The 27,357-nt window shown below is 39.3% G+C and overlaps 1 protein-coding gene across 17 annotated transcripts in view; it reads left to right on the forward strand.

Annotated features, from left to right (window-relative positions):
- MCF2L (MCF.2 cell line derived transforming sequence like) overlaps positions 1-27,357 on the forward strand; it is a 162,318-nt gene that overhangs the window by 106,860 nt on the left and 28,101 nt on the right. For 15 of the 17 annotated variants that reach the window (XM_071807528.1, XM_071807464.1, XM_071807479.1 and 12 more), the window contains 5 exons: positions 16,639-16,729; positions 25,191-25,310; positions 25,762-25,878; positions 26,390-26,539; positions 27,217-27,341. In XM_071807528.1, the coding sequence (XP_071663629.1) occupies positions 16,639-16,729; positions 25,191-25,310; positions 25,762-25,878; positions 26,390-26,539; positions 27,217-27,341 (603 nt within the window). Of the gene's footprint in view, positions 1-14,336; positions 14,499-15,937; positions 16,521-16,638; positions 16,730-25,190; positions 25,311-25,761; positions 25,879-26,389; positions 26,540-27,216; positions 27,342-27,357 lie in introns of those variants that run through there. The other 2 variants (XM_071807523.1, XM_071807533.1) reach the window with 2 other exon arrangements.

Genomic DNA, 27,357 nt, shown 5'->3' on the forward strand with positions numbered 1-27,357 from the left:
GTTCTGTAACACTGATTAAATACTGGTCTCAAGCGGTATTTCATGCTGTTTTCCCTGACAACGTGCAGTGCAACTCAGCTCAGACCACGTTCAGTTCATGTTTGGAACTAATTCTGGCAGATATCCTTCATGCATCTGCGTGCTTTTGTTTACTCTACATGCATGAAGAGAAATAGTGTTGTTCTTGTAAATAGCTTTCCTCTTAATTATGTTGTAGGACCTACTCCCTGTGAGGGAATGCTGGTTACATGCAGCACAATACTGTGAGGTGCCTTCCTGGCCCCTGGTTTATTAGGGAGAGGAGCTGTGAAGCTGACAGCCAGCTTCATTTTCTTCATTTATCATGGTGTTGGTGAAACTATGTGGTGCAAAGCCTCCCTTGATAATATTTTCCTTGAATACTGTTATTACAAATAATTATGCACTGAATTCACATCTGCTTCTCCTTTTGAAAGTCCTTGGTGGTATGCTTCATGGTGGCCTGTTGAGCTTCTGAACAGTGGGGTTTATGTGAGAAATTCTGATCGGAACAGACAGCATCTGCTGCAGGGGAGAGGACTGAGCGCATCCCACAGCATCGGTTTGGCAGAGCACGTTTTAATAAAAGTCTTGGAGCAGACTTTCTGGAGGTTTTTCTGTTCATTTCCCTTACCATCCAACAATTAATCTATGCAAATTGAGCCAGAAGTGGCCATTTCTGAAGTCTAGCTGTTCTAAGATTTTCTTGTTTCTTTTATTTCTTTTTCTTTAGAAAAAGATCACTGTTCTGTGTAAACGAAGGAGATAGCCCAGCTGGCTAGATGTGAAGAGTAAGGTATTCACTATTGTGAATATAACAATATGTTAGGTATTAAAGTGATAACTTTTCAATTCCGAACTTGTAAAAATTATGCCATTGTTAAGATAATGATAAAACTGGGACCTTTTTGTACCTGAGAATTGCCATAATCTCAGAAGGGCTGAAGACATCCCTAACACTTTTGCTAGCGGTGTTATGAGCTTACTGTGTAAAATTTTGTTTGAGCTGTTGTGCAGGTTTATAGGAATAACAAACTACAGAAATGCAACTAGTTTAGATCTCAATATGCATGCCCTCATAAAATATGTTTTGCTAATGGTGAATTATTGATTGCCTATCCCCCAAAGATAGGCAGTATTATAATTTGCCTTGCATTGGGGTATTTCTAGTGCTGTTAAAGGCATAATAAGGTAGGATTTTTGCTGCTAACTTAGTTTTCAAGGGCTGAAAATTCGAAGACTCTTTTGGATGCTTTGGAAACTGTTTTTGAGGGAAGTGGAGGCAGTCCATTATTTATTTATTTCATAAGTTAATTAAAGAGGTCTAAGGAGTACAGATTTACAGGAAGAATAAAAATGCAGCCCAGACTTTTTATGCATGGACTGCTCTTCAGAGTAGTGTCATTTAGCTTATAAAATACATAACTGTCTTTTTTCTGTTCTGATTGACTGACGGGAAAGGGACTTTTCTATGAAAAGCCCTGTAGAGCATGGACCTGTCTGGAGCCACAACAGCTCCTCAGAAAACTACTCGTGCTACTTGGCCCTGTCCAAGATTCCTGATCACAGCAAGGGGTTGGCAGCAATAACTCAAAACTCTTTGACTGCCTGCAGTTGCATGTTAAGGGAAGTGATATTTCATGGAAATGACAGTGACAACCTGCTAAGAGCCTCATAAGAAAGGACCTTCCTTTGCTCTGCTGTAGAGTTCACCCAATAAAATATTTACTGGTTTAGTAAATCTTAGCGGTGGCATCAGATTTTCAAGATTTGTTCCCAAGTGAAAGAAGAAGTCTTTGTAATAAGACTAGCTTAGGCATTTTTTTTGAAGAGGAAAAACTGTAACCTCTTAAACCTGCCTTTATTATTCCCTCTAATTTTTTAGATAAATATGACCTTGTTCCCTCTGATTGCATTCTTGTTCTGTGCTGTCTAAACACTGGGTCTCAGAAGCTTTTTCAGTGTAAACTTTCTCTTCTTCATAGTGAACTTAAATCATGAAGAGTTAAATGTCTCATGGGGCAACCCCCCATTTAGGAATGGAACTATTACAAGTTGCATGTTGCCAACTTACATGATCATGGAGCAGAATAGTGCAAATAGCACAGCTGTCAGCATGTGCTCAATGTGTAAATGCCTGATACATGAGGATGCTAAGAAACGAGACAGTGGAAAGGGAATAGCTCATCTCAATTTAAGATACTCAGTTAACCCTGGTGCAACTGTATGTCATTAAGCAGAGAGCTGAACCATCTTCTTCAGGTGGGTGTTGTTTATGTTACAAAATAAATTCATGTTCTGTAGACAGCTGGTTAAAATACAATGTCTACTGTATGGTTTGTAATCTCAAAATATTCAGTACAGGTTGTTGACATAGTGTGTGACAACAGTTGTATACCATGTGTACTTAAAGATTGCTGCTTTATCAGGAAAAAAAAGATAAAGGATGAGTACTATACATAATGGAAGATTACAGATAATCCCTTTATAACTGCTGTTTGGGTAATAAGATGCATGTTATAAAGGTATACATGTAATACTTCTGAAACAGGTTTGTCCTTTTAGCAGCTAGTGTATTTTTATTATTATTGAAATACAAGATAAAATTGTTTGTTTGTTTGTTTGTTTTTTTAAAGGTGAGGATTCTCTTAGATTTTTCTAAGGTCAAGTGATATTTTTTTGTTGTTTTATATGTAGAGTACCCAGGATGAAAGGAGAATCTGTAGCAGTATGTAATGTACTTAAGGTGATACTTTTTAGGAAGAGTATTTTAATAAAAATGTTGAATTGGTACAAATACTTTTACATATAAGTATTCATTCACAGCAATTAATAGTTCTTATTAGTGGAGTTGCTGAATAAAGTCACATCTGTAGATAAGTGTCTGTTAGAGGTGAGCTCTTTAAATTCAACTGGTTTTCAGCAGAGGACAGTGAGCTAAGTCTTGTATCTATTTGAGATGCTTTGAGGACATTTTATAATGTCCATATAGATAGTCTGATTCTCCTCTGCAAAGAAGAATGCCTCCTATTACTTTACTGGCCTCCTGTTACTTTACTGGGTGAGTCCTTAGGGGATTGTTGAGATGAGTAGGAAGAGGAGATTGTGCAGAACAAGGTTGTCTCACATCTCAGCTGAGTGAAAAATTGACAACACACAGTGTCCATCATTCTTCTTGCAGAGTGGGAGAGGCACCTGTGGGATGTGCCTTTTACATCCCACATATGCAAAGGGTGGAGGAAGAATATTCTGTTCAGGTTTGCAATAGGTTCCTGAAATAGCTGCCAACTGTACCCTCAAGAAGTCATCTCAGGGCATTCAGTATTCTGTTCTTTTTTTCCTCTCTTTAGAAAGTATTTTTTCCTCCTTCTGTTTATCCTAGTAAATAGACTTCTAAGATTTCAAAGGTACCCTGAAGGCAAGTGTTACTTATACTTACTGCTATCCATCACAGATGTCACTCTAAACATATTTTATTAACTTAAGTGTGCACACATCCTTGGAATATGAATTTACCAGATGTAGGGTGTAGCATGAGAACTTTGTCTAAACTAAATTCATAGATAATTGCAGCGGTTAAAAAAAAAAAAAAGGCATTTTTCAACATATGGTTTTCCTTCTGGTTAATTAGCAGTTTCTATTGCAATCAGAAAACAACATGCTTGTAGCAGAGAACAAAAGGGTATAGTTTTAGTGCTTTTTGTCATTGCTTATATAGATTCTTCTTTGAACAAAGAAAGCAAGCTAAAATTCTTGTGGTCACAAAAGATTAGAAAAATACAACAAGTTTTGATGGCCAGTTTGAGTCCCAACACTGCTGATTAAATACAATACACAGGCTTCTTGGACTTGGGTTCAGGAAGAGCCTTGTACAGCCCCTCTTTGTGCTGCCCTCCTGTGCTACTGCAGGATCTTGAGCATATCTCAGGTTAATTTGTCGTGTTCGGCAATTTCCTGTTTTGAAAGCTGTCCCTGTCGGTTTCCTGCCCGGGAGAACGTCCCCTTCTCTGAGATCCTGGTGGTTTACAAATGCTTAAACACCATGTGGCCTTCTAAGAAATCCTGTTGTTTGTGGTACTGTCTGGTGTTGGAAACTGGGGAGCCATCCTGAGTGACGAAAGAGAACAAGATGATCTCCCAAAGTGTCGATGTCCGACAGTTCAGAAGCTCAAGTTGTTACGGTTTGGGAAGCTTCAGGTAGACCCTTCCTTGTTAACTATACCAGCTCCCTATTGTTTGGGATAACACCAAGGTACGTGGAAAACTGAAAAAGAAACATCTGTGCAAAGTCTTACAGCAGGTTCAGATCTGAGAAGTCGCTACCATAGGTGCAGCAAAGCATGACAGGGTGGATTTAGGTGGGGACCACAGCACAGCATGGGTGTTTGCTGGAGCTACCAAACCTCAGCACAAGGGGCACTGGAGAGTGCACAGCTCAGGTCTGGCCAGCCTCTTCAGCATAGATCCACCACTGCACCCTGAAAGTAGGGATGGCCACGCTGATGTAACACTGTGTTTTGAGCTGGTAAGTCCCTCAGGGTCCTTGCTGACATTACGAAGAGCCGGTGTGGGAGGGTAACCACATGTTTCCTCTTTTATCCACAAACTAAACAAGCAGCCTACCACTAGCTAAGAGTTAACCACTTTTGTTTCATATAGTGCCAGGGTTGAACGTCACCACATATGGGTAAGAAGTGCCAAAAACAGATGTCCTGACAGTTCCCACTGACATGCTAAGCAACAGCTTTGCAGCTTCAGAGTTTATTTCTGTCAGCTGTGCTTCATTTGCACACTCTCCTCTTTGTCAGATTCCAGTCCAGGCTGAAGATGTGGGACCTGTACCCTGCTGTTACCTTGGCAGCCCCTCAGATTTGTCAGTGAGAACATCCCGGGACTGCCAGCAAAATCTGTCATGCTGTGTGTGCCCTTCCTTTCTCAGAGCACAGCTGCTGAACAGTTGTAAATGCCATGTGTTTCTGTAAGCAGAAAGGAGATGTAAAGGCTTAGGTTTGAAGTAGGAGTCTTGGATCCTAAGTAGTAGTTTGGAGCTTCTGTATTGGATGTGTAATTTGACAAAATTAGGTCAAAGCTCAACAAAGTTGCTTAGAGTCTGAATTTTTACTGGGTTTGGAACAATTTACACTTCATTCAATGTCCACCTTGGGAAGGTCTTAAACTTGTTTTAAAGTTCAGCCCTGTACAGGCAAAGCCTTCATAGTCTTTAAATCCTGCTTACACCTTTAAAGCTCAGAGCATTTGAACAGTATATAGGCTCTATATTACACACACCATCCAATGGTAAATTTAATCTGCTAAGGAGGCAAGGTAAATTGAGCACTGTAAAATTGTAAAATTTAATTACTAAAATGCTGGACCTGATGCAGGAGCTTTCATCGGTCCAGTCTTAAGTTCAGGGTATTTAACCCTCTCTCTATCTATAAACTCAGTTTTCTAAAGCATGATATGCAGCATTCCAGAGAAGGATGCACCAAGGCTTTGTGCACTTACATTAATGGTTGTTGAAATGTACTGGAAATATGTATAATTGCAATATCCTTGTTCTCAGTAGGCATAAAAATGTTTTTATGGAGTCTGACTTAATAGTTAAAAATGAGGAGCGTGTAGGCTTTCTGTTGCTCAGATTTATTTAAGGATAACCAACATGCAGTCCTTTTGCCTTTATTGACCTATTTATCTTTAATTGTCCCTCAAGGATAACATGGCCTACTTCAGCCATCTGTAGTTAAGTCTAAATGAATCCTGAAAGTTGTTATCTTTCTTCAAACAGTTCATCCAAAAGCATCTCTGTCTGAGCTAAAGAAATTACACTGTTTTTTCCATTTAGAAAATTAGAACTCTTTCTCATTAAAAAAAACCCCCAAACTTATTTTAGTTAATTTCACACACTAAAAGAGAATGTGTTAAGCAATAAATTTATCTTTTAATGATTATTTCTGTTACCTGCAGAAATATGTCAAAGCCATTCTGATTTTAGTCTATGGGGTTCCTTGGTAGAGTGAAGCTTGCTAAGTTAGCATAAAAAAGGCTGATTAATACCACAGAAAATCAGTACATGTGGTACAAAGCAGATGTCCAGGTAAACGATGATGCCTGGACACTTCTTATTTTTAACACTGGCTACATTCCCTCAGCTTCTCCGCAACAGCATAAGCTTTCTGAAGCAGAAAGACTGTCAGCATATATGATGGAACATAGCCAGCACTACTCTACTCCCATCAGTTATGTTTGCTTGTTTATTTTAGGGAGGAATTGACTTGAAAGTGAGAGAGGCTGATTTGAGGACTTTGAGTAGCAAAAGAGATAAAGAGGAGCTATAGGGACCAGTCAAGGAAGATACTGATGCTGATAGCTCTGAAGCTGAGTGGGGAGGGGAAAAAGAAATGTGAATCTGTGTACTTTATAAATCAGTGTGAATACTTAAAAATAAATCAAGCTTGCACCAATGCTGCTTATTTGGCTGAGCAACACAAGCTGTACTTGAGACAGAACTGCTTCAGGTAAACATTTGGATTCCTGTCTCACAATTTCAAGGCACCTACTGCTATGCAGGATAAAGGCCTTTGGCTTCTGATGAGACCAAGGCTTGAGAGCAACTCTCCTGGTCATCACTGATCTGTCACTCACCTCATTGACTGTTCATCTGATAGTAGCCCATCTTCCTTGTGGGTTCTTGCTCCGCAGGCAGATGCGGTAACCTGTTGCTGTTGCAGTCAGGTGGTGAAGGATTTTCAGATCAGGGATAGGGCTGCATGTAACCATGTCTGGCTTTCTGGGTTACACTCATTGTGTAGTTTGCATGAGACTTCCAAAGTTTTGAATTATTATCAACCCCTTAGACAAAGCTCTTTGAAGTTGCTGTTGTTATTTTGTCTCCTGTTTATCTGGCTTTGAAGATCTCTTGTCATTGATACAACCTCATGTGTAATTATCTTGCCTACGCTTATAAAATTTCCGAAAGTATTTTGATGATGTTGGTCTTCCAGGCTGAATGACTCTCCTCCTCTTCTGCCTCATGAGCAAATATAACCAGTTGCCTGACATCATTTTTATTTACGCCACCTCACAACCCAGCATTCATCTAAATTCTTCTTTGTCCACTTGCTGTGAAATCCTAAAATACAATTTTGTTTATCTGATTATTCACCCAATCGTGAGAAGATTGAAATAGATTATGCCCTCAGACATACCTGGAACATGAACAAATATCAGCTGAGACCAAAAGTGAGCATAATATGAAAGGGAAGAGATAAAGTTTTCATCAGTGGTACACTGGGTAAGATTTAGAGAGAGTTAACTGGAATCTGGAGAAGGAAGAGAAAAGAAAGAGTGCATAGTAGAGGGAGGGAGAGAACTTAATCAAATTTCTTATCTGAACTACGTCTGATCATTAAACTTTAACAGGTTCAGCTCCAACACAAAGGCTCATATTTTCTTCATTTCCTGTGCAGCTTTATCTGTTTCTCTGAAGAGAAGTCAGTGACTACCAAAACCAAAGTCAAGGGAAGGTCCAAATGCTGTGTTTTGAATGTGCATTTAAAAATCCATCTTCCAGTGTAGAATGAAAAAGATGGTAGAATAATATGCACATTGTTGTATTCATAGTGATTTAATTGGGGATTTTTGCTTTTGTTTTGTTTCTTTGTTTGGGGGGGCGGGGAGGTGTGGTGTGGCAGTTTTGATTTTTCAAAAATCAGATTTTAAACATAAGAATCAATGAGAAATGGTACCTCCTTGCTTACAGGTTATGCTCTTGCTGTGGGGTGTCACAACATTACTTGTGTTGGGGAAATGCAGCTGTGACTGCCAGGACCTCTATAATAATTTTTCTTGGCATTAAGTGATTTTGGTCAGACCACTAGAGGCTGCACTTGTATAGCAGCACTTCTGACTGTCTAATTTTAAATTCTTCTGCTGGAGTTCCTTCTCTTTCCTATATTTCCTCATGAGCAATGGTCAGTCTTAGTGTGAGTTGAGGATGTTTCTCCTTCTACAGTTAAGGTTCATTGAGCTGATTATGAGAGGGCCCAACAATCAAATATGACAAATTCTTCTACATCAGTGGCCTTTTGTTGAAGCACAGTACAGGTGCTCACTAGTTAAGCACAGTAAGAAGTAGATGACAAGTTTTGTCCCCGATTCCAGAGATTTCGATACAGGGAGAAAGGTGCAGTGTGGTGGCTTTTACACCACCAAGCACCGGCTTTAAATTCAGCACCTCAGGAGTCCTGAGATGAGCCTGTTCCTTGTGTCTGTGCTCTAGGGATGGTTTTCCAAGGAGATCAGAAGCAATGGGCATATCCTCCCAGCTCTGCCTCCTGCACAAGCTGGCTTCTTCAGTATTTTCAGCTGAAGATATATCCGTTACAAAAATTAAAGACAAAACCGTATTACTACTTCCATCTGAAGATACACAGAAATTGTTAATCATTGCATTCTTATTTTTGTCCTGTAGGCAGTGCCACGTGCCAGGAATTGAGCGTGCTCATAATTTCTGTGGTTTTTTTTCATATAAATGTTGCTGGAATAAGAGCTGATATCTGATAGGCAGGTTACACACCTCAACTGAAAGTGATTCTTAAGGGAATCTGAACTGAGATGTCAGGCCCACAGTTTGAATTGGACCTGAAATGTCATGTGAGTTTGCTTTAGGGAGTCAGGAGGTCTGCTAGATAGCCAAGGAGCTTCATCTGGGTGTTTGTAAGTGTTATGTTCATAAATGTTACCCTTGTTAGGAACAGTTCCCTGCTCAGATGCGTGGAATCTTCTTTGACCTCTATTAGTCATACATATACATCTTGTGGCAGAATTTGGCACCAAACTGCTGTTTTCTGTCTAACAAGCTAAATGTCATGACAGAATCATGCAATTGTATATACAGCTGTGTTTTGGGAATATGTTTATATTTATATTTACATTCTATTTATATTCTTGGCATGTTGCTTATTTGACTCCGATATCTCAATACCAATGCAATCCTCAAATCTTCTGTCATAAAAATAGAAAATATAAGGTTCTCTAATTTAGAGGAAGTGTAGGTAGAGGGAAGGTACTACTATCCAGCTTTCAGAACACTTCCAACTTGTCTTAGGTGTGTAATCACTTTATGATTTGTGCATTTACATTGCAAATTTTGAGTATCATGTGTAACATTGATATTATAAGGTATTATAACCTTTTTTTATTTTCCAGACTGTTCTTCAATTGAGTGCTTTTAAGTACTAATTTAAGTGTAGGTTTCTAGAAAACACATAAGATCTGAAATAGCAGCAGCATTACAAAGCAGTATTCAGCTTAGATACTGTGTTCAGGCTTAGATACTTCAGCCTCACTTAGCAATTGAAACTAGAAAGCTTATTGTCCAATATGAAGCTCAAATAATGTTTGTTTTATATTATTTTTAAGTTTCTGCTCTCTCTAAACTGATTTAATCAGGCACCTTATACAGTGAGGCTGAGTATAATGGGCTATAAAAACCTGTGATACCTGAAGCTTTCAAATTGGAGCTTCATGGAGTGTGATATATCCTCTTATTTCCATCATTTACTTATGAAAGCACAAGATCACTTCCTTTTCCTTAGAGACTGTGGTTTCCAATGTTGAGAAGTCCTTAATGTTAGTCTCGCTGTGGATAGTGAGAAAGAAGCTGTCATAAGATCAAAATATTTAAAACCCAATCAAGTACAAAAATATGTTTAAGTTAATAAATTCAGGGTGTTTCAAAAAGATGGACCCAACTTCAAATCGAAATTACTTCAAAATCGGGTCCATCATTTTGAGACAGCCTGTAGAACATCTCTTAAAATGAGGGGAACATGTCAAATATAATTTTTGTTTGTTTCTTTTTTACAATACCCAGCTGGTGGGTTTGTTTTGGAATTCAGTGGATAAATTGGCCAGTTTTGGAACCAAGTAGACTTTATGATAATGAGCAATCAAAAACTGGAAGAAAATGAAACTGTTGTAGGTCTAATTACTGTTTGGTGCCTGGATACTAATGTTACAGTTGAACTTCAGCCTTTTTTCATTGTCAGTTTCATAAACCATTAAACTCTTCTGCTCTAGGAAAAAGTACATTCTCTAGGACTTACCTAGTGATCAAATAGAAGAAATCTTGGTTATCCTGTATAAAGGACACAGGGAGGGGAGATGTGAGGCAAGTCTATGTCAGGTGAATTCCTCCTGCCCTTTTTCTTGCTGGGAAACTAGCATAAAACTGGTGATGTGAAATCACCATAGGGCTTAGCTGAATTATTTCCTTTCATAGTTGCTGTACTGGAGATTTCTGTCTTGATTTGTTAACACCATTAGTCATGTTCTTCACCATGTTATCTGACTGTCTTCTAGAGCCACTCCATTTCCACTAGGGAGATAGCTCTTCTTTGCTTTCATTCATTGCTGAGGCATCAGAAAATTCAATTTTCTAATGTATGAAACACTTATGATTAAGAAAGAGTTCTTGTCTCCCCTTCATCCCCCAATAAGTCATTCTTGGCAGCATCAGGAGAGATGGAGAAATGGTCTTTGAAGTGGCTCAGCTTCAATCATTCAAAATGCCTCTGAAAATGTAGGGTGCGAAATTTCTCTTGGGAAACAATAACCTCACTCGTTAGTGTCTGGTTTCCAATATCCTGTTCCTAAGCAATGTAACAGAGAATACTGTTCTTGATTACCTTAGCATGTTTGCTAATGACTGAATATAGGATGACTTCTGACTTCAAAGAGCAGTAGCTGCTGGAAGAATTTTTATCACTGGCGGCATGATGGGAACTCTTGGTGTTCAAAGTGTTCATGAACTCTATGCTCAGGCTACTGGACTGTCTCCTTCTATATGCTAAACCTGTTTGAGCTTAAACTTGTCTTTTTTTTTTCTACACTTGATGCAATTGTACCTTCAATAATTTTATTTATTCAAGACCTGATCTACACAACCCTTGTGACAAGTCCAAACATAAACGCAGCTAGTGTATGGACAGGATGTGCAGTACCCTTCCTGTGATTTGTCACAGTGTCTTGTGTGTTTGCCCTTTTGTGGTACAATAGTACGGCCAATGATGGGCAAATGAGCCGGTTCCAGTCCTTACTGCATGGCCTGCATGTTGCATGCCAAAAAAGATAATGATAATGAGCAGCCTCAGACCCCAAGTCTCTTGCTGGTGAGGCCCCTCATCATAAGAAGGACATTGAAATACTAGAGAAAGTTCAGAGAAGGGCAGGGAAGCTGGTGAGGGGTCTGGAGCACAAGTCTGATGAGGAGTGGCTGAGGCAACTGGGGCTGTTTAGCCTGGAGAAAAGGAGGCTGAGGGGAGACCTTATCGCTCTCTGCAACCACCTGAAAGGAGGTTGTAGCATGGAGGCAGTTGGTCTCGTCTCCCAAGTAACAAGTGACAAGATGAGAGGAAATGGCCTCAAGTTGCACCAGGGGAGGTTTAGATTGGATATTAGGAAAAAATTCTTTATTAAGAGGGTTGTGAAACATTGGAACAGGCTGCCCAGGGAAGTGGTGGAGTCACCATCCATGGAGGTGTTTAAACAGCATTTAGATGAGGTTCTTAGGGACATGGTTTAGTGCTATATTTAGGTTAAATTATGGTTGGACTCGATGATCCTGAGGGTCTCTTCCAACTGAAATGATTCAATGATTCAAGCAGTGTGTGTTTTTCACTGATCCACACCGATGGTCAGTGATGAGCTACAGAAGGTAAGGGAGGTAGAACCATGAATCTAAAGAGAGTTTCAGCTGATAATAATGCAGGTTGCTGCAGACATTGCATTGCCTTGGTGCTAAACGCAGTAATTCCTCACTGACGTCCTACTATAAAAATAGCTGTTCAGACACTGAAAGCAAGAATTTCTAACCCATTTGTATGTATAGGCAGAGGCAGTCAATGTAGGGAACAATCCTGAGTGTAATATAAGATTTAAGACTGAAATTCACTCTTATTAAACTGTGATTATTTAACATAAAAATGCTGCCCAGAATTTCAAACATCCAAAAGCTTGATATTATTGAGTCCCTGTGTTTAACCTGAAGATTTATTGTATCTTGTGCATAATATACAAGCAGTTTTCATACAGCAATGCAGAAGCAACAGGAACTTATTTGTGTAGCAGTTGTCACCACCCATACCTTGGAGAAATACAAGGATCTTTCAGATGATGACTATGTAATTGCTTCCACACACCCCAGAGGGAAGTTTCTTTCTGCAGTCCCATGTACTGTAAGCTTTCCCACCCTTTCCCCCAGGTGCATGAGCTCATAAGTCTTGCAAACAAGACAAAGAGGGAGATGTCCCCATCATCTACAGCTGAGGAGTCACTAAGTGGAAAATTCAGTTCCTGCTCTACAGTTTACATGGAGATCTCAGTGCTTGTTAGGCAGGTACTTTAACCTCCGTCTCTCGGTATCTCCAAATGGTGCTACACTGGCTCCCCAAGACAAAGGGAGGGGACAGAACAGAAAGTCTCCTCTCTGCTGCATTTTCTTCCCATGGTCTGTACTCTGTGGCCCCTGTTCCCCTTCCCCTACCAGACATATTTCCTGCAGAGCAGGGATGGTTTCTCTGCCTTTTTAGAAATGTTCTAAGTTCTGGTTTTTTTGCTGGTGAATAAACAGAAGAACAGAGCTTATCTCATGACTTCTTTTTTCTTTTTTTTTTTGTTTTTAATGTTAGAAGGGAAACAAAGGAAGGAAATACTAACTTTGAATTAAAAGCTTATATAAATTATGTTTCAGAAAGTACACCGGATACAAGTTAATGCATTAAAGAAAACAGAGGTTGTAAGGGAAATGTCTGGAAGCCTTAAGAGGCAGGTGCTTCTGCTAAGGTTGTCTGCTGTTTCTCACTGTTGGTTTCCAGTCATTTGCAGTTCTGTCAGATTTTCTTTTGATCCATGATGTCTTACCTGAGTTTGTTCTAATGTTCAGCCAAAATAGCTGAGTTGTTCCTGTGAGGTTAGGGAACAAACCTACTGTGCTTTTCAAACACTGAAACAGCCCTTTGTTTGAGAAGCTCAAGTGGCTCCATCCTTTGGTTGAGGACTCAGGGACCTGACACTTAGAAGAACGATGGCCTTTGTCTCAACAACATACCTTGAGAAAAATCTGCCAGAATCCCAAGTCACAGATACTCAGTAGTTACCTGAGTTTGTCAAAAATGTCCCACTTCATCCTTGGCCCGAGTAGGGATTTATCTATCCATGGTTGCAGAATGAGCTGCCCTAGAGCCAGGTCCTCTACCAGGGCTGAGCAGGAATACTGTCCCATGGGCTGTCAGTGCTGCCTGGTGACAGGCAGGGCAGGCAAAGTTGCCTGACTCACCGGGCAGGACCACAGCCTGGGGAAGTGTCCACTGGAGGGAAGATACTGAAAGACTGAGTGGGACGTAGGGCAAGGGGGACTGGGTTTGGAGGATGAGGGATCTGTGACATTCGGGAAGGGGTGAGATGAAAATTGACTTAGCCATTTGTCCTGACAGTACAAAATAAAAAAAAACAGTGCTAAGGCTTTCTGAGCTGTTTTTGGGACAAGGTAGCAAGGGAGAAGGATTAATGTGATGGATAGGAGAGGCAAATGTGGCTAGTGGTGACAAGTTTATTGGAGAGTGATATAGAAGCATGAGAAGACCTGGACTGAGCTGGTGAGTACAACATAGCTGGAGCAAGGTAAAGGTCAATGAGCAGGATGGGCCATGTCTGTCAGAGAGACAGACAGGCATGTCTAAGACACAGAGGAGAAGCCAAAAATACTTTACTCCCAAGGAAACAGAGAGGGGGTAAAATAAAGAATAGAATGTAATAAATACGGCTGAGGGAAAGAGGGTCAGCTGGAACTAAGTTAAATTTGGAGCTAAAGAAAAATTCAATACCTTCTTGTTACCACTATCCTATGCCCTAAAAGAGAGGGAAGTCTTACAAACTGCCTTGTAACTATGTGTGCAGGTGTGTGTGGCAGCAAAGAGAGGCCAGTAGAGCAAGGGTGCACTGGCAAGCAGACCTGTTGCCAGTATTTACTTTTCTTGAATACGTGACTTTGTTGTCTTCATAATGTTCTCAACTTTGTTGTACACAATGTCTTAGTTTGGTTTGTTGCTTCCTGCCTATGACTTGCTGGAGCTGGATCCAGCCTCGATAGCCAGCTCTTTGCAACAAGGGAATGTTGTCAAGATAACAAATGTTTTTCTCACCGTGATCAGTTCAGAACAGAGCATTTAATTTCTTTCAAGCGATCTGTGTTAACAGTTTGAAGTCAGGCACTGAAGAGTTTGCAGCTGGGTCTCTTCTAGCCAGCAGTGGGGAATCCTAGCTTTTGTCTGAGCCTGGAAAGGAGGCACATTCTGAATCATGCAACCACCCAGCGTATTTGATCCTTCAGTTTGATTCAGTGGAAGGAGAAGGCTGCTGAAAGACATCTTTTGGGCTGTTTTAGAGATGTCCTTTCCCTTGTCAGCTCTTCTGCTTAAGTAAGGCATGTCTTTTTTTATTTCTAGGAGAACGGTATGAAGCTCTGCTTATTGCCAGGTGTTTAGGCAGATGATTAATTGTGTGGAGCAGCCATCTAGATCTTCTCTGGGAACCCAGCTGAGCTGATCTTTCCCTGTGCTCCTGGAGAGAAATCTGATTGATGCTCTGTCAGAGGCTTTAATTTTATTCCTGTTACGTAGACACATCAATAGTTACTTGAAATATGACACAGATGTTGCATTTGGATAGTCTGGGATCTGAGATAATGCTTCCACTGAGGAAGTAGGCAGAAATTTCAGGACTTGCGGGGGCTTCTACTGAGCAAGGGAAACAGCTCGGTAAGAGTCTTAATACCCTCCAAAATCCACATGAATTGCTGTGGGAAAAGCTGTAGCACCTTTTTGACTCCATTCATCCATGTTTAGGCTCCCAAGAAGTTTGTTTTACTACCTGATTTTTGTGGAGCATAGTTGCTATTCATATTTTATTTTGCGTACTCACTAAAGATTAAAATGATGGGAACTTGAAATGGGGAACAGAAAGATGCTGAAATTGATCTGGATCTGTCTTCTCTTGTCCTTCGAACAAAGAAAGAGAAGGAAGAGGGGAGGCTTTAATAAATAATGGAAATTTACTGTAGTGGGAAGCATATTGCTAATATAAAGCTCTGTTTGTCAGCAAGGGTTATTCAGGCTTCCAGGGCAAGGACTCAGATGTTGTTTATCAGTGTTATCTTAACCCGGGGGCAGGAGTTAAGTAACACGCTCTGAATGTGGGCAGTGAGGAGTTGTGTCTAATATTTTCCTACGTTAAAATGATTGCTTAGCTGCTTTTGAAACAAAGCAAGTGTGCCTTTGCGTTTTTTATGATTATTCATGTTTCCTCCTAAATATTTAGTCTGCAAATTTGAGAAATGTTACAGTTTGTAAAAAAGAGGGGATGGACTGTGAGTCATGTTTAAATGTGCAGTTTTGAAAAAGAGCTTCAGATGACACCTCTGGGTACCTGTGTTCTTCAGCCTCCTGTATGTCGTCTTCTTATTATGCCACCAACATAATCTTCTAAAGCAATGTTGGTGTTTTCATGATTCAGCAATCTTGAATAAAGGAACCTAACAGTCTGTTGTGCTGATTTTTATATTGTCTTTTAAGGTATGACTATAACAAATTGATGCGCAATATTTCTCAATATCATACGGTGCAGACAGCAGGCCTTGCAGGCAGTTGTTATGCCGACTGAAAATGCAGCATATACATTAAAAATGACCAAATACGTGAGAAAATAATAAACTCCAGCCCTGTACTTGCCTGTCGTTTCCATTTTGCTTGCGATTGGCTGGCAAGGGCTCCTGCTGGCATTGCACAATTGGCTTAGATGGAGAATTACAAAACAGGAGCAGATCCCTCGGTTGGGACTCTGTAGCACATGCAGCTGAGCACAGGCAAAAAAGAAAGGTCACCCATACGCTTGGATCTGAGCGGGATCTCTCTTACAGATGTTTCCATTCCGGAAAAGGGCATCTGATCTCATTTTTCTCGTCTATGATTTGGAGCGTTTAAATGCCGTAGGGATTTTTTGTTTCGGTGAATGCAAAAATGCACCAGGGAACAAGTTTGCAACCTGGAGGCATATGAGGATTTCAGATGCGCACAGCAGTATCGTGGAATGATCAGAAGGATCTGCGTTTTTAAGGAGTATTAAATATCAGTGAGAAGGAAGACGATTCAAACAGAAAGTTAAAAGCTGATGCAAAAGGAAAACAATTTTGTTTTGATCCTGAAATGACACTGAAAACAGCATTAAGGAGGGATTCCATCAGCACCAAAACAATGGAAAATCAAAAGGGTTTATTTTCCTCTGAAATAATCTCAGTACAAAAAATGTAAAAACAATCTTTCATGAAAAAGAAGAATTCATTATTTGAATATGGTTTGAAGCTCTGTGGAACATATTTGGAATTGCTGCATCTGTGTGGTATAGCATATCTTCATCTAAAGACCTTAAAGATTCTGTACAAAAAGGTCAAGCTGCTTTTTTAAAACTACTTTTTAACTGCCTTTTTAGTGGGAGAACCAGAGGAGTTGCATTTGTATTTTTAACAAAACTTTGTCTTTTTCTTCTTTCTTCCTCCAAACTTAGTTTACGAGATGCTGGAATTGGATTTATTCTTGTCATAGATCGCAGGCAGGACAAATGGACCTCTGTGAAAGCTTCCATACTGCGGATAGCAGTGAGTACCTTTTTAAATTAACTCCTTAGAAAGATTTGCCATGTTGAACGTTCTTCTTATGAATAGAAAAACAGAAAACACTTCATTTTTTCAACAAAATGTTAGCTGATGCAACACAAAAAGTATCCAGTAGTTGTTTTGTATCCCTCCTGACTGGAACGGAGCATCATGTGTCTGTGATGTGCTTTTAATGCACTTTGCAGCTCAGTACATCTTCCTGAGAAGGCACTTGGAGAGTGTGTGTGTGTGTGCAAATGAGTGGCGTGCAGCTCTCCCAGGTGGGAACTCAGATGTGTGTGGGCAACCTGTGCGTCCCAGGGAGCTCTGGACCCACCTTTCGCTATTCAAACGAGCTTCCGTCTCAGGAAGAATTGAGCACAGGGTCCTGATTTAGTTTACCACTTCTGAAAAGAATTTGGGTGTAAAATCTGATCTTCTGGTTGTCAAGTTAACACTAGGGGTGCTTGTAAGCAAGAAAAGTTTGTATACCTACTATGATCAATCAACAGCACATACAGTTACTTTCAGTCTCTTTTTCTAAAATACGAAAACTAAGCTTGTTAAAGGTGGTTTTTTTTTTTTTTTTTTTTTTCACAATTAGGAAAACACAGATTCATGTTTGTCATGTGCATACCATACTGTTTGTTTACTATTTTTCTTGTAATCCTTGCTGGAATTACTAGTGTTAATAAACTTTCCAGTAAGTGCTGAAAAACACAGCTGTAAGCAACTTTTCTTTTAATTTTTCATGGCTGAAAATTTTAAGCTATGTAAAATAAAAGTCAAATCAAAACAGTAAATGCCATTTTTGTGTAGCCCTATTTTGACCAAAGAACTGCTTGTTTATTTTAAATTAAAAGGCATTTTTAAAGGTAATGTATCACTCCCACTATATGACCTTTTGTGAATGAATATATGATGATGATGATATATTCCCACAATACAAGTATGTTTAGAAATGTTAAAATATTTAAAATATACAGAAATGTTAGCAAAACTTGCTTTTGCAGTTCATTTCAAAATTTTGAGATGCAGCATTCCAGTAGCAGAAGCTGAGAGCAGCACTATTTGAGGTGATTGAAGAAAATGGACTATATCTCTGGAGCTTTTGAATCTTTTTCAAAATTCAATGCTACAATTTCTGTTCAAACATAGTTAAGTATTTCACATATAACAGTTATTTCGTGGACTTAATTGAGGTGGTAGAGCGTGGGGAACAAATGCAGGCATGTGGCTTATAACCATAATAATAGCGTTTATGGTAACGTTCCTCCAGTGTGGATTATTTTGTCTAGAAGCACAATATTGAGAACCCAAGTATCTATTCCCCATGATATGGGATCCACCGTTGTAGTGATGGTGTTGGTGCATAAGGGCTTTGCCTGGAGAAGGGTGTTAAGTGCAGTCAGCTCTGTGGGTTGCAGTGCTGTTGATGGTGGGTTATTTTTCTTTCTTTCTTCATTCTCATTCTTTCATGAGCTTTATTTAAAAGAGAAAACATGCTTCCTTTCTGAAATCTGTTAGAGGCATGGTTTTGGTTTTTAATGTGCTGCTTTTCACAGAACTGACTCAGTGTTGGCTTTACATTGTGTCCATGAATGTGTGTGGTGATACTTCTCTTGGGCTTCTGCAATAGTTATGTCATCTGTGAGCACTTGAAAATTTTACCTTCCCATTCCAAAAAAAAGATACAGAAACAAAACCTTGTTTACTGTTTCCTACCATGTATTTACTACGATATTTGACAAATGAGCTCTATACAGGTTTCTGCTGTCCCTTATTTAAAGAAAAAGAAAACAAACAACAAAACCAAGTATATGTGACACATATCTTGTTCCATAGTCATGAGGATTTCTCTGGATCCTGCTGATGGATGAAGATTTTTAAATGGCTCAAGGGTAACTAGAGTCTTAACTTCCACTTCTTTGATCTTCCTAACCATCATAGTTGTCTTCTGATGGCAATCAAGCATCTGAGTGTTGTTGAGCCTGTCCAGATTGAACCTTATGTCTGAAAGCCTGGTACGTCTAGGAGTTTTGATTGCTTAAGCTGGTTCTGTGTATGAGGTTATGAGTCTCATGTTGTTTGAGAAGAGGGTTTTGTCTGAGGGCTCATTTGTACTAGGTCCTGCAGTGTCTTCCTAGTCATCTTTCCTGATTTTTCTGTAATCACCCTAAGGGGGTTGACCCTTGCGATTTGCAAAATGAGAGATGCCAGCGCGGGGTGCTCTGGCTGGAGCACTGCCTAACAGGAACATCCTGGCTGAATATCCTGCTCATCACTAATATCCCGACAACTGTAGGAAATGTATTTGTAAGCACTGAGCAGCTGCTAAGCAGGAACTCATATGAACATGTATTTTTTTTAAAAATCGTTATTATTTTATGTTATTTCCAAGGCTCTTCACAAGAGTTTGGTTTTTACTAGTAGGTGTTGGAAATATGTGTTAAAACTAATGAAGAAGGAATTTTTGTTTCATGTTGAAATTAACGTGGGAGATCTTTCTGTATTTTGAAAAATTTATGGGTTTCATTTTTTCCTTCTTTGTTAGGGATAATTTTCTTCTCTAGGATGGAAAATGAGCAATCCTGAGCTGAACCTTTATTTCATGCTGATACGTTAGCGTTGCTATAGAGAGTCAAGGCTGTGAAGACAAGGTAAACCTATTTTTGCAGACAGCGTAAGGGCAGAAGCTGCACCGTTCACCCAGGATGATGGCTGCTGAAGCACGAGCAGTGACAGCAGAACTGAAACCAAAGCCAGAGCCACTGGGCTGAAAAATGGCCTCTCTTTTCTTGGGGTATGACAGAGATTGTGGCAAGCACATTCCCAGGCATACAGACTTTGCCATTGTTATATTCTACTTGACAAAGTTGCAATGGACGGGTAACCCAGGAGGTTGTCCTTAGCCAGTGCAAGACTGCAGGCTCTGTGGCATAAGAGACACTGCAAACAAGATTATTTTTTAATTTTTCCCCTGGTTTAGCTAAAGTGAAGTTATTGGCCTCATGCAGTCAAGAATGGCACATGTTTAGAGGGTGACTCATCTTATTTGAGATAGGTAACCTGGAGATACGGTTCGCTATATAGAAAGCTTAGCTTTTAGATGGCTGTAAGTTGGACAGAATTCATCCCTGCTGTTGAGGAAGAATCTGGCTTACTGGGATAGCGAGACTGAGAGGTGAGTTCTGGTAGAGATCCCAAAAGCCAAGCTTTGTGTTGTTAAGCGTGAAGTCTTGGTGGTAAATTGTCATGTTCCTAGAGAGTCCGTAGAAAGCCGAAAGGTATTACAGGAAAGATATCTAAGTTAGCTGTTGCAAATTGTTCATGCTTACTACATTGTTTTTTGAAGATACAAAAATGTTAAGCTTTTTGCCCTGTCAGTTGATGAGATCCTTCAAAGTTTATGTTATAGTGTCCTGTTTTCAGTTAAACGTGGTATACAGAGGCACACAATACTTTTTTGAACTTTTTAGCTCCTGTGACTGAGCAAGTGGGTAGGCTCATGGAAATAAGGCATGGTTGCTGAATGAGGGTGCAAGGAGGAGCAGTCACATAGCTTGGTAAAATGGCTCCATATTGTCCCAACTGAAGTTGAGTGAATGACAAACACCAGACAAATTGAGTCCCTTTTCCTTTCCATGCAGTCAAAAATTACTCTTTTTTTTTCTCTTTTTTTCTGTTCTTTCCTGTTACCTTACCCAAACAAGCAATATTCAATCCGCAGTTGACAGAACAAGGCACATTACTAATCAACCTGTTTGAGGGTTTGCACTGCTCTGTAGTTCCAATGTGTTTTCTTAAAAAAAAAAAAAAAAAAAGAAGCCTATCATTACGTTGTCTTTGTCTCTATTGTGCTGTCATCATCTTCATGCTGAGAGAAAGGTTGAAGTGTGAGCTCAGACTTTTAGATGAACAAAAAACTGCACTCAACATCATTAAAAGTTCTACCACAGGCATCCATCAGCCTCATATTGAAAGCTGAGAGAAAATAAACTTCCTTAAACTTGGTGCTTAGGGAATAACATCAATGTGGGCAACTTGTCATGAGGAAACAGTTGGTATGGAGGTCACACAGGTGGTAGTGACAAAGTTTTATCCAGTTATGGAACTTTGCAGTCCTTTCTCCATGTGACAAGAGTTGGGTTTTATCCAACCTCCTGGAGAAGTTTGCTTCATGATTTGCCACCTTTGACTAAGGATGCATTACACATGGGTTTCTTGCCTTGTCTTTTGGACTTTGTTCACCAGAGCACTATTTTTCTTAGCTCTTTGTAAGTCAACATACAGTCTCCACTATAACAGTGGCTTAGGCCATTAATTGCTTTGAAGATTAGGGCCAAGACCTTTAGCTGGCAGGAGCACACCAAAAGCCAATGGAGAAACTCAAGTGCTAATACCAGCCTAAACCTTGCAGGAGCCAGGCAGTCCCATTTTTGTGCCATCTGGAGTCTTATCATTGGTTTTACATCCAAAGTGAGAAACAGTGAATTACAGTAATCCAACCTTGAGTTCTTTGGCCTTGTTTGTAGAGAGTCATTGAGTTTCTTAGTGAGTTGTTGATGAAGAAAAGATGTGTTTAGTAAGTAATGCTCCATGAAGGGCACTATTTTATGTTATGGATAGGTATTTCTCACTTGCCCAGTTTCTAGCTATCTCTTTGTGTCATGTCCTGAAAGCTGTAATGACACTGAACATTTTATATGGGTTAAGTTTGAAAAAACTGTTCTTCCTTCAGCCCCTGGTCATGTTTCTCATTTTTCCTTGGGTTCCAAACACCACCAGAAACTTGACGGTGTGATGAAGGTAGATCACTATTTGTATTAACTTGGTGCCTATTGTTATGAATTATTCCAGTAGATGATAAACTAAAAAGGTAGTTTTGAGATGCTGTATGATTTTGTCTTAATGCTTTGGATGTTTTGAGAATATTATGTACGCAGGCACTTTCACAGTTATCGTTGTATAGTCAACCATCTTTCATTTTTTTACATGTTTTTTTAATATGTAAAAAGAACAAAGTGGATTACCTAAACTCTGATAACAGGATCATAACCTCACAAGCATTAAACCCAGATCTAAAGCAAAACATCTCAATGTTTTTAAAACAGGATTCAAACTACTCCTTTCATGTATTGATTTAATTCAAGATTCTTTCTTGACAGGAAGCCTAGACTTCATTCTAGCCAGGAATAAGCAGTCTTGGGGGGAGTGAGGAAAGTGCTTATTGGCTCCTTTATATACAAAGGTATTTTGGAAAGAAGTGCCCTGTGGCTTATGGCATACTAGTAAGTGCAGAAGGGGAAACACCACCACAAGAATTTGTTTATGTGGGCATATTGAAGCTCTTCATAAAATGAAAAATGGTGCTGTTCCAGTATTTTAAGACAGAATGACTGAAACTGAGTGAAGCGTTAGCTCTTTGGCTCACATAGTTCAGATACTTCTGAAAGCAGGCTGTTTACTTGGGAAGCAGAAGAAGAGAGGCTGTAGGTTCACTATTTATCAAAACAGCTTTCCTTTGCTGTGTAGGAGCATAAAAGACTTCCGAGCACTGTTGCAGCCGAGCGAATTGCTCTGGGGGATTGAACAGCAGACGGCAACTTTATTTTAAGTGCATCTCTGACTATAAGATATATCTATCTACATAATTCCTTTGTATACTAAATAAGCCCTAGGAGGAAACTTGAGATCTGAAAGTCAAAGGGACTGGTTTTGTTTTCCAAAAGCTCAATTTCTGGCATGCGCTGCTGCAAGTGGTTGTGACTGGTTCCTGGTCGTAAGCCCCGGCCACTGCTCTGCTCCTGCGCTGCCTGTTCCGGGGAGCAGCAGCCTGGCAACACCAGATCCTGTCTCAGTGAATATCGTGGCTATTGTAAAGTATGAGATTTAATGAGACTTATTCGTCCTTTGAAAATGCCATCTACCCAACAGCCTGTAGCACGTTTGTGCTGTTTACAGTTGCTGTCATGCAGAAGCACTAGGATTGCTGCTCTGCCTGACTGGTGCAGGTGAAATTGCTGAGCGACTTAAATAGCTCCCTGCTGGTACCAACGTAGCAAGACCATGTTACACTGTGGAAACTAAAGATAGGAAGAATCTCAGTGCCTGTCTTCTTCCTGGAGAAGAGACCCAACTCCTTCAGTCTTTCCACGTAGGACAGGTTCTCCATCCCCTTTTCATCTTCATGACCTTTCTTTGGACCCTCTCCAGTCTGTCTGCATCTTTCTTGACATGTGGGGAGCAGAACAGGACGCGGTGCTCCAGGTGCAGCCAGATGAGTGCTGAGTGGGATGGTCACATCTTTGTCTCTGCTTGTCATGCCCCTGCGGATGCAGCCCAGGATATTGGTTGCTGCAGCTGCACACTGCTGACTCCTTTGGCTTGTTGTCCACCTGGATCCCAGAAACCTTTCAGGGTATTTTCTCTACAACTCTGGAGTAAAAATCCAGACTACAGTCACAAAGTGTAGAAGTTAGAATTGAAAGTTGGAATGAAGATAGATATTATTCATACATGTAGCTTAAATTTAAATTTTATCGTTCAGTGTCTTTCATGCTTCATCATTTCATACCGTTGTGTGTTTCTAATGTATCTACTCAACTTTAAGCTGACAGGAGAGGCATTTCCTGATATTCTGGGCAAAGCTAAATGGGTAACAAACATGCTCTGCCAAAGACAGTTTGTCTGGAAGTCATGTGCTGAAGTTGATATCTCATGTGAAGACCCGTTATTTTTTCAAAGTGTGTTATCTAAAAGATATTTCTTCTTGAGGCTTTTTCTTTGAAAATGTTGGCATTGTCATTGAATAAACATCATGTCTTGGAAGTTCATTTTTATCTTCAATGGCTATGTCAGAGTCTGCACATGGCCGCTACAAGCACAAAAGAAATTGACCCATGTCTAAAAAAATAGAGTGCATAGCTGTCATTTTAAAAATATTATTTGGGAGATTAAATTAAAAAATTGTTTTGTTGATTCTTGTAATATTTATAGCATGAGTCAAATAATTGTCTTAAACTTGTGGCTGAATATTTCAGAAAAAAATATTTTAAATCATTGTTTCTTTACTTTTTCTTCTGAATTTTCTGTGAAAAGTTTTTCCTCTGAGAACTCTGTATTAGTAAGATCACAGCATGTACTACTTTTACTACACGCAGAAAGATTGTTTACAGTGCAAGGATGAGGAGCTAGTGCAGGCACCCAGAATTACCTAGATTCTGTTCCCAACCCTTGGGCAGACTCTTCAGGACCAAGCAACCATGTTTTCTAAAAAAATTGGACATCACTGGAGTGGAGATAGATTATGAAGCTCAAATCTCTTGAGGTTCCCCAGTCAGTTGGAGATTTAAGTTGTACACTAAATATCTGGGGAACCACAATGACTTTGTGAAGTCTTTCAGAGATGTTTTTAACTACTTTTCTCTTTTTAAAAGTTGAACAATTCCAATGCTAAATACCTTGAGCCTTTGGAAACCTTAAAATTAGTGTTAAACCACGCTCCAGCCTTCCAGATACTAACAGTTTCACTAGGTGTGGAAATAGAGCATAGCATAACTCCTTCAGTCAGTGTTTGTTTTCTGGTTGGCTTTTTTTTTTTTTTAGTGATTCAATTTGCTAGAAATGTGACATAATTTCCAACAGTATAATGAAGAAAATTGCATACTTAATCATTATAATGATAATTTCTTTGGTGAGCTTCACTGCCTCCCTGCAGTGGAAATACTAAATAGGGGAGAAGACTTGCATGATTTCAAGAATGGCTAAATGCCAAGTATGCAAACATCTGCCACAGCAGAAGTTGATTTTTAGTAAATTAATGTTATTTCTTTGCTTTCCTTTTCCTCTCTTCCGTTTCCGCACTATCACTTGTAGAACTGGGAAAGATCCATCAGACTACTAGTTGGAAGACGATGAAGAAAAAGCACAGCTGAGAATTATTATGTTTCATTTTTATATTTCTCTACAAAATTCAAGCTTATTCTGAACTACTGCCTGAGAAATTCAAGTCTCAGTGGCAATAGTTTATGTAGGCAATACAAGGTAATATACGGAATAACTAGAAATATGTTGTTAGATGTTCTGACAATAATGGTTTCTCTTGGCACCCTCTATTAAAAAGAAGATAAGGTAACCATGAAAGTACTGTTGTTGAAAAAGTACTAAGCCACTGCTGCTTGTTCATTAGCCTCTTCAGCTAGGATGTAATCTTAGCTAAAAAGCAGTATGAGCCAGTCCTGAAGAATTTGGTTCCAGGACAGTAGATTCCTGTTCCCAAAGATGAGTGAAAGTCTTTGAGAATGAAGCTCTCTGTGCAAGCAATGCTGGCTTTATGATTGGTCACCCCATTACAGGAGGCTTATGATATGGTTAGTTTGTGGTTTAATAGGGGCTTCTCCTTGTTCAAAACTATATTCTGGAGTTGAGACACAGAAAATAACAGACTAAACTTGTTTTGCAGGCATCTTTCCCAGGAAACCTGCAACTAGTCCTCGTTCTGCGCCCAACAGGATTTTTCCATCGAGCTCTCTCGGACATTGCTTTCAAGTTCAACAAAGATGAGTTTAAAATGAAAGTACCTGTAAGTAATCCTTTGTTTTCACTATATTATCAGGGATTTGTTAAAGTGCTTAATCTAGCCAGTGAGGATTAAGGAAAATCAAAAAAGAACAACCAAACCCAACAAAAAAACCATGCTTAAAGGTAGTTCCTGACTCTTGAATTCAAGGTTCCTCTTAGAAAACAGCCATGTATGGTTTGTCAAGATTAAAAAAAACCTGATGGATAATAAGATTTGTTTTAATATGTACTGTTAAGCATGGTACTCATGCTCATTTGCTGTTATTTAAATTTGCATCATCTTCAACTGCAACAACTGTTAAATTTCTTTATTCTATAGCTGAAGGAAATAGTTCCATCACTTCTGCATTAAACTGAAATTTCTCTATCAGAGGCTGAAGGATGGGGCTTAGAATTCATAATAAGGGACTTCTTGCACTTTTTGCATTTACTTTTTTTCATTGCTGCTGCAGATCATAATGCTGGGCTCCGTATCAGAACTGCAGGGTTACATTGATAAAACACAATTAACAGAAGATCTTGGTGGCACCCTGGATTACTGCCATCACAGATGGCTGTCCCGTCGCACTGTAAGTCTTCAGTTTTTGTTTTAACTTCTCAGCTTAATGAACCAGTCTTTTTTTTATATACACTCTCATTTATACAACAGATTCCAAGTGATGCAAGTTGACTTGCTCAGAGTGAGAAGATGTTCCCTATGGTACTTAGTCATCTTAGAGAAAAAAATGAGTCATAACTTGGGAGTGGTTTTGTGAACAGTTGCCGCAAAGCAACTACAGTGTATTATTGTGCTGAGGTTTATTGGTTTTGCTAGGAGAAAGAATAAGCTCAAGTTGTAGAATGACTCCAGAGTATAAAAATATGAGGAAGATACCTGATACAAGCCTAGGAAAAACATACAATTAAGGAATTAATGGTGACTGTATCTGTTGTTTGCAAAATTATACTTTGACCATTTTTCAGTCTCGTAATTCATCTGCTCGGGTTTGTTTTCTGAGTTATATTTTGTGTGTGTGTCTATGTCTGTACATTATGCATGTGATGAGCGTGAAACATCATTAATGGTTTTTATTCCAAAAGGCTATAGAAGGTTTCGCCCAAAAGGTTAAGCAAACAGCTCAGATTCTTCAGTCCTTTGGGACTGAGCTGGCTGAAACAGAACTACCAAATGATGTGCAATCAACCAGCTCCCTTCTTGCAACACACACAGAAAAGAAGGACAAAATGAAGGTATGTAATTTTTGTGAAGAAAGTATCTTTTAGTTAAACTGTGCTTTAATTTATAGCTAATAATGTTAATCAAAAATCTGGAAGATGTTAATAGACAGTAATAATGCGAAACATTGAAATCTTATTGAACTTGTTTTGCTTGGTTTGATGTTAAAAATCCTTTTTGCATTAAAAATGACATTTCTTGAGGCTGTTTACTTATGTACAAATGCATAATGATTTGTATGTGGAAACAAATGTATTTGTATGTAGTAGTGTGTTTAATTTGTAGTTTTGTTTGCAACAAGAAATTTGACTGTATTTGCATGCATATGGAAATTTGACATTTTGAAGAATGGACAAAAATTATTTCAAATTGATTTAAAGATAACTATTTGGGGGTTTCAAAACTACATCTGAAACTTCTGAGATACTTGTAGCCTAAGGAGACACTAGAAGGCAATCTATCATGAAAATTCTGTTCAGTTACACTGGAGTCTTATGATGGTAAACGTAGAAAAAGCTGATATTTAGCATTTGCTGTCTGTTGTCAAACACTGCTTTAAAACAAACTATGCCTGCTCTATTGCTATTAAAACAAAATCTCTTTTCCAGTTTGGTGCCTTAAAGTCTGCTTAAAACAAACAAAAAACCAAAACCCATGCTGTAGTTGTATGCTTTTTTGTTTTGTTTTCTAGGAGGATATCAGGTTAGCAGTAGAACAGGGAGACAATATCCTTGGAAGTATTACAAAGCCAGTTACTGAGAATCCTGAATACAAACTGAATCAAGATCAGCTAGACAATCAAACAACAGTAGAAAGGTGAGAGGAGCAAAAT

Source organism: Patagioenas fasciata, chromosome 1, assembly GCF_037038585.1.
Source record: "Patagioenas fasciata isolate bPatFas1 chromosome 1, bPatFas1.hap1, whole genome shotgun sequence".
NCBI lineage: Eukaryota > Metazoa > Chordata > Aves > Columbiformes > Columbidae > Patagioenas > Patagioenas fasciata.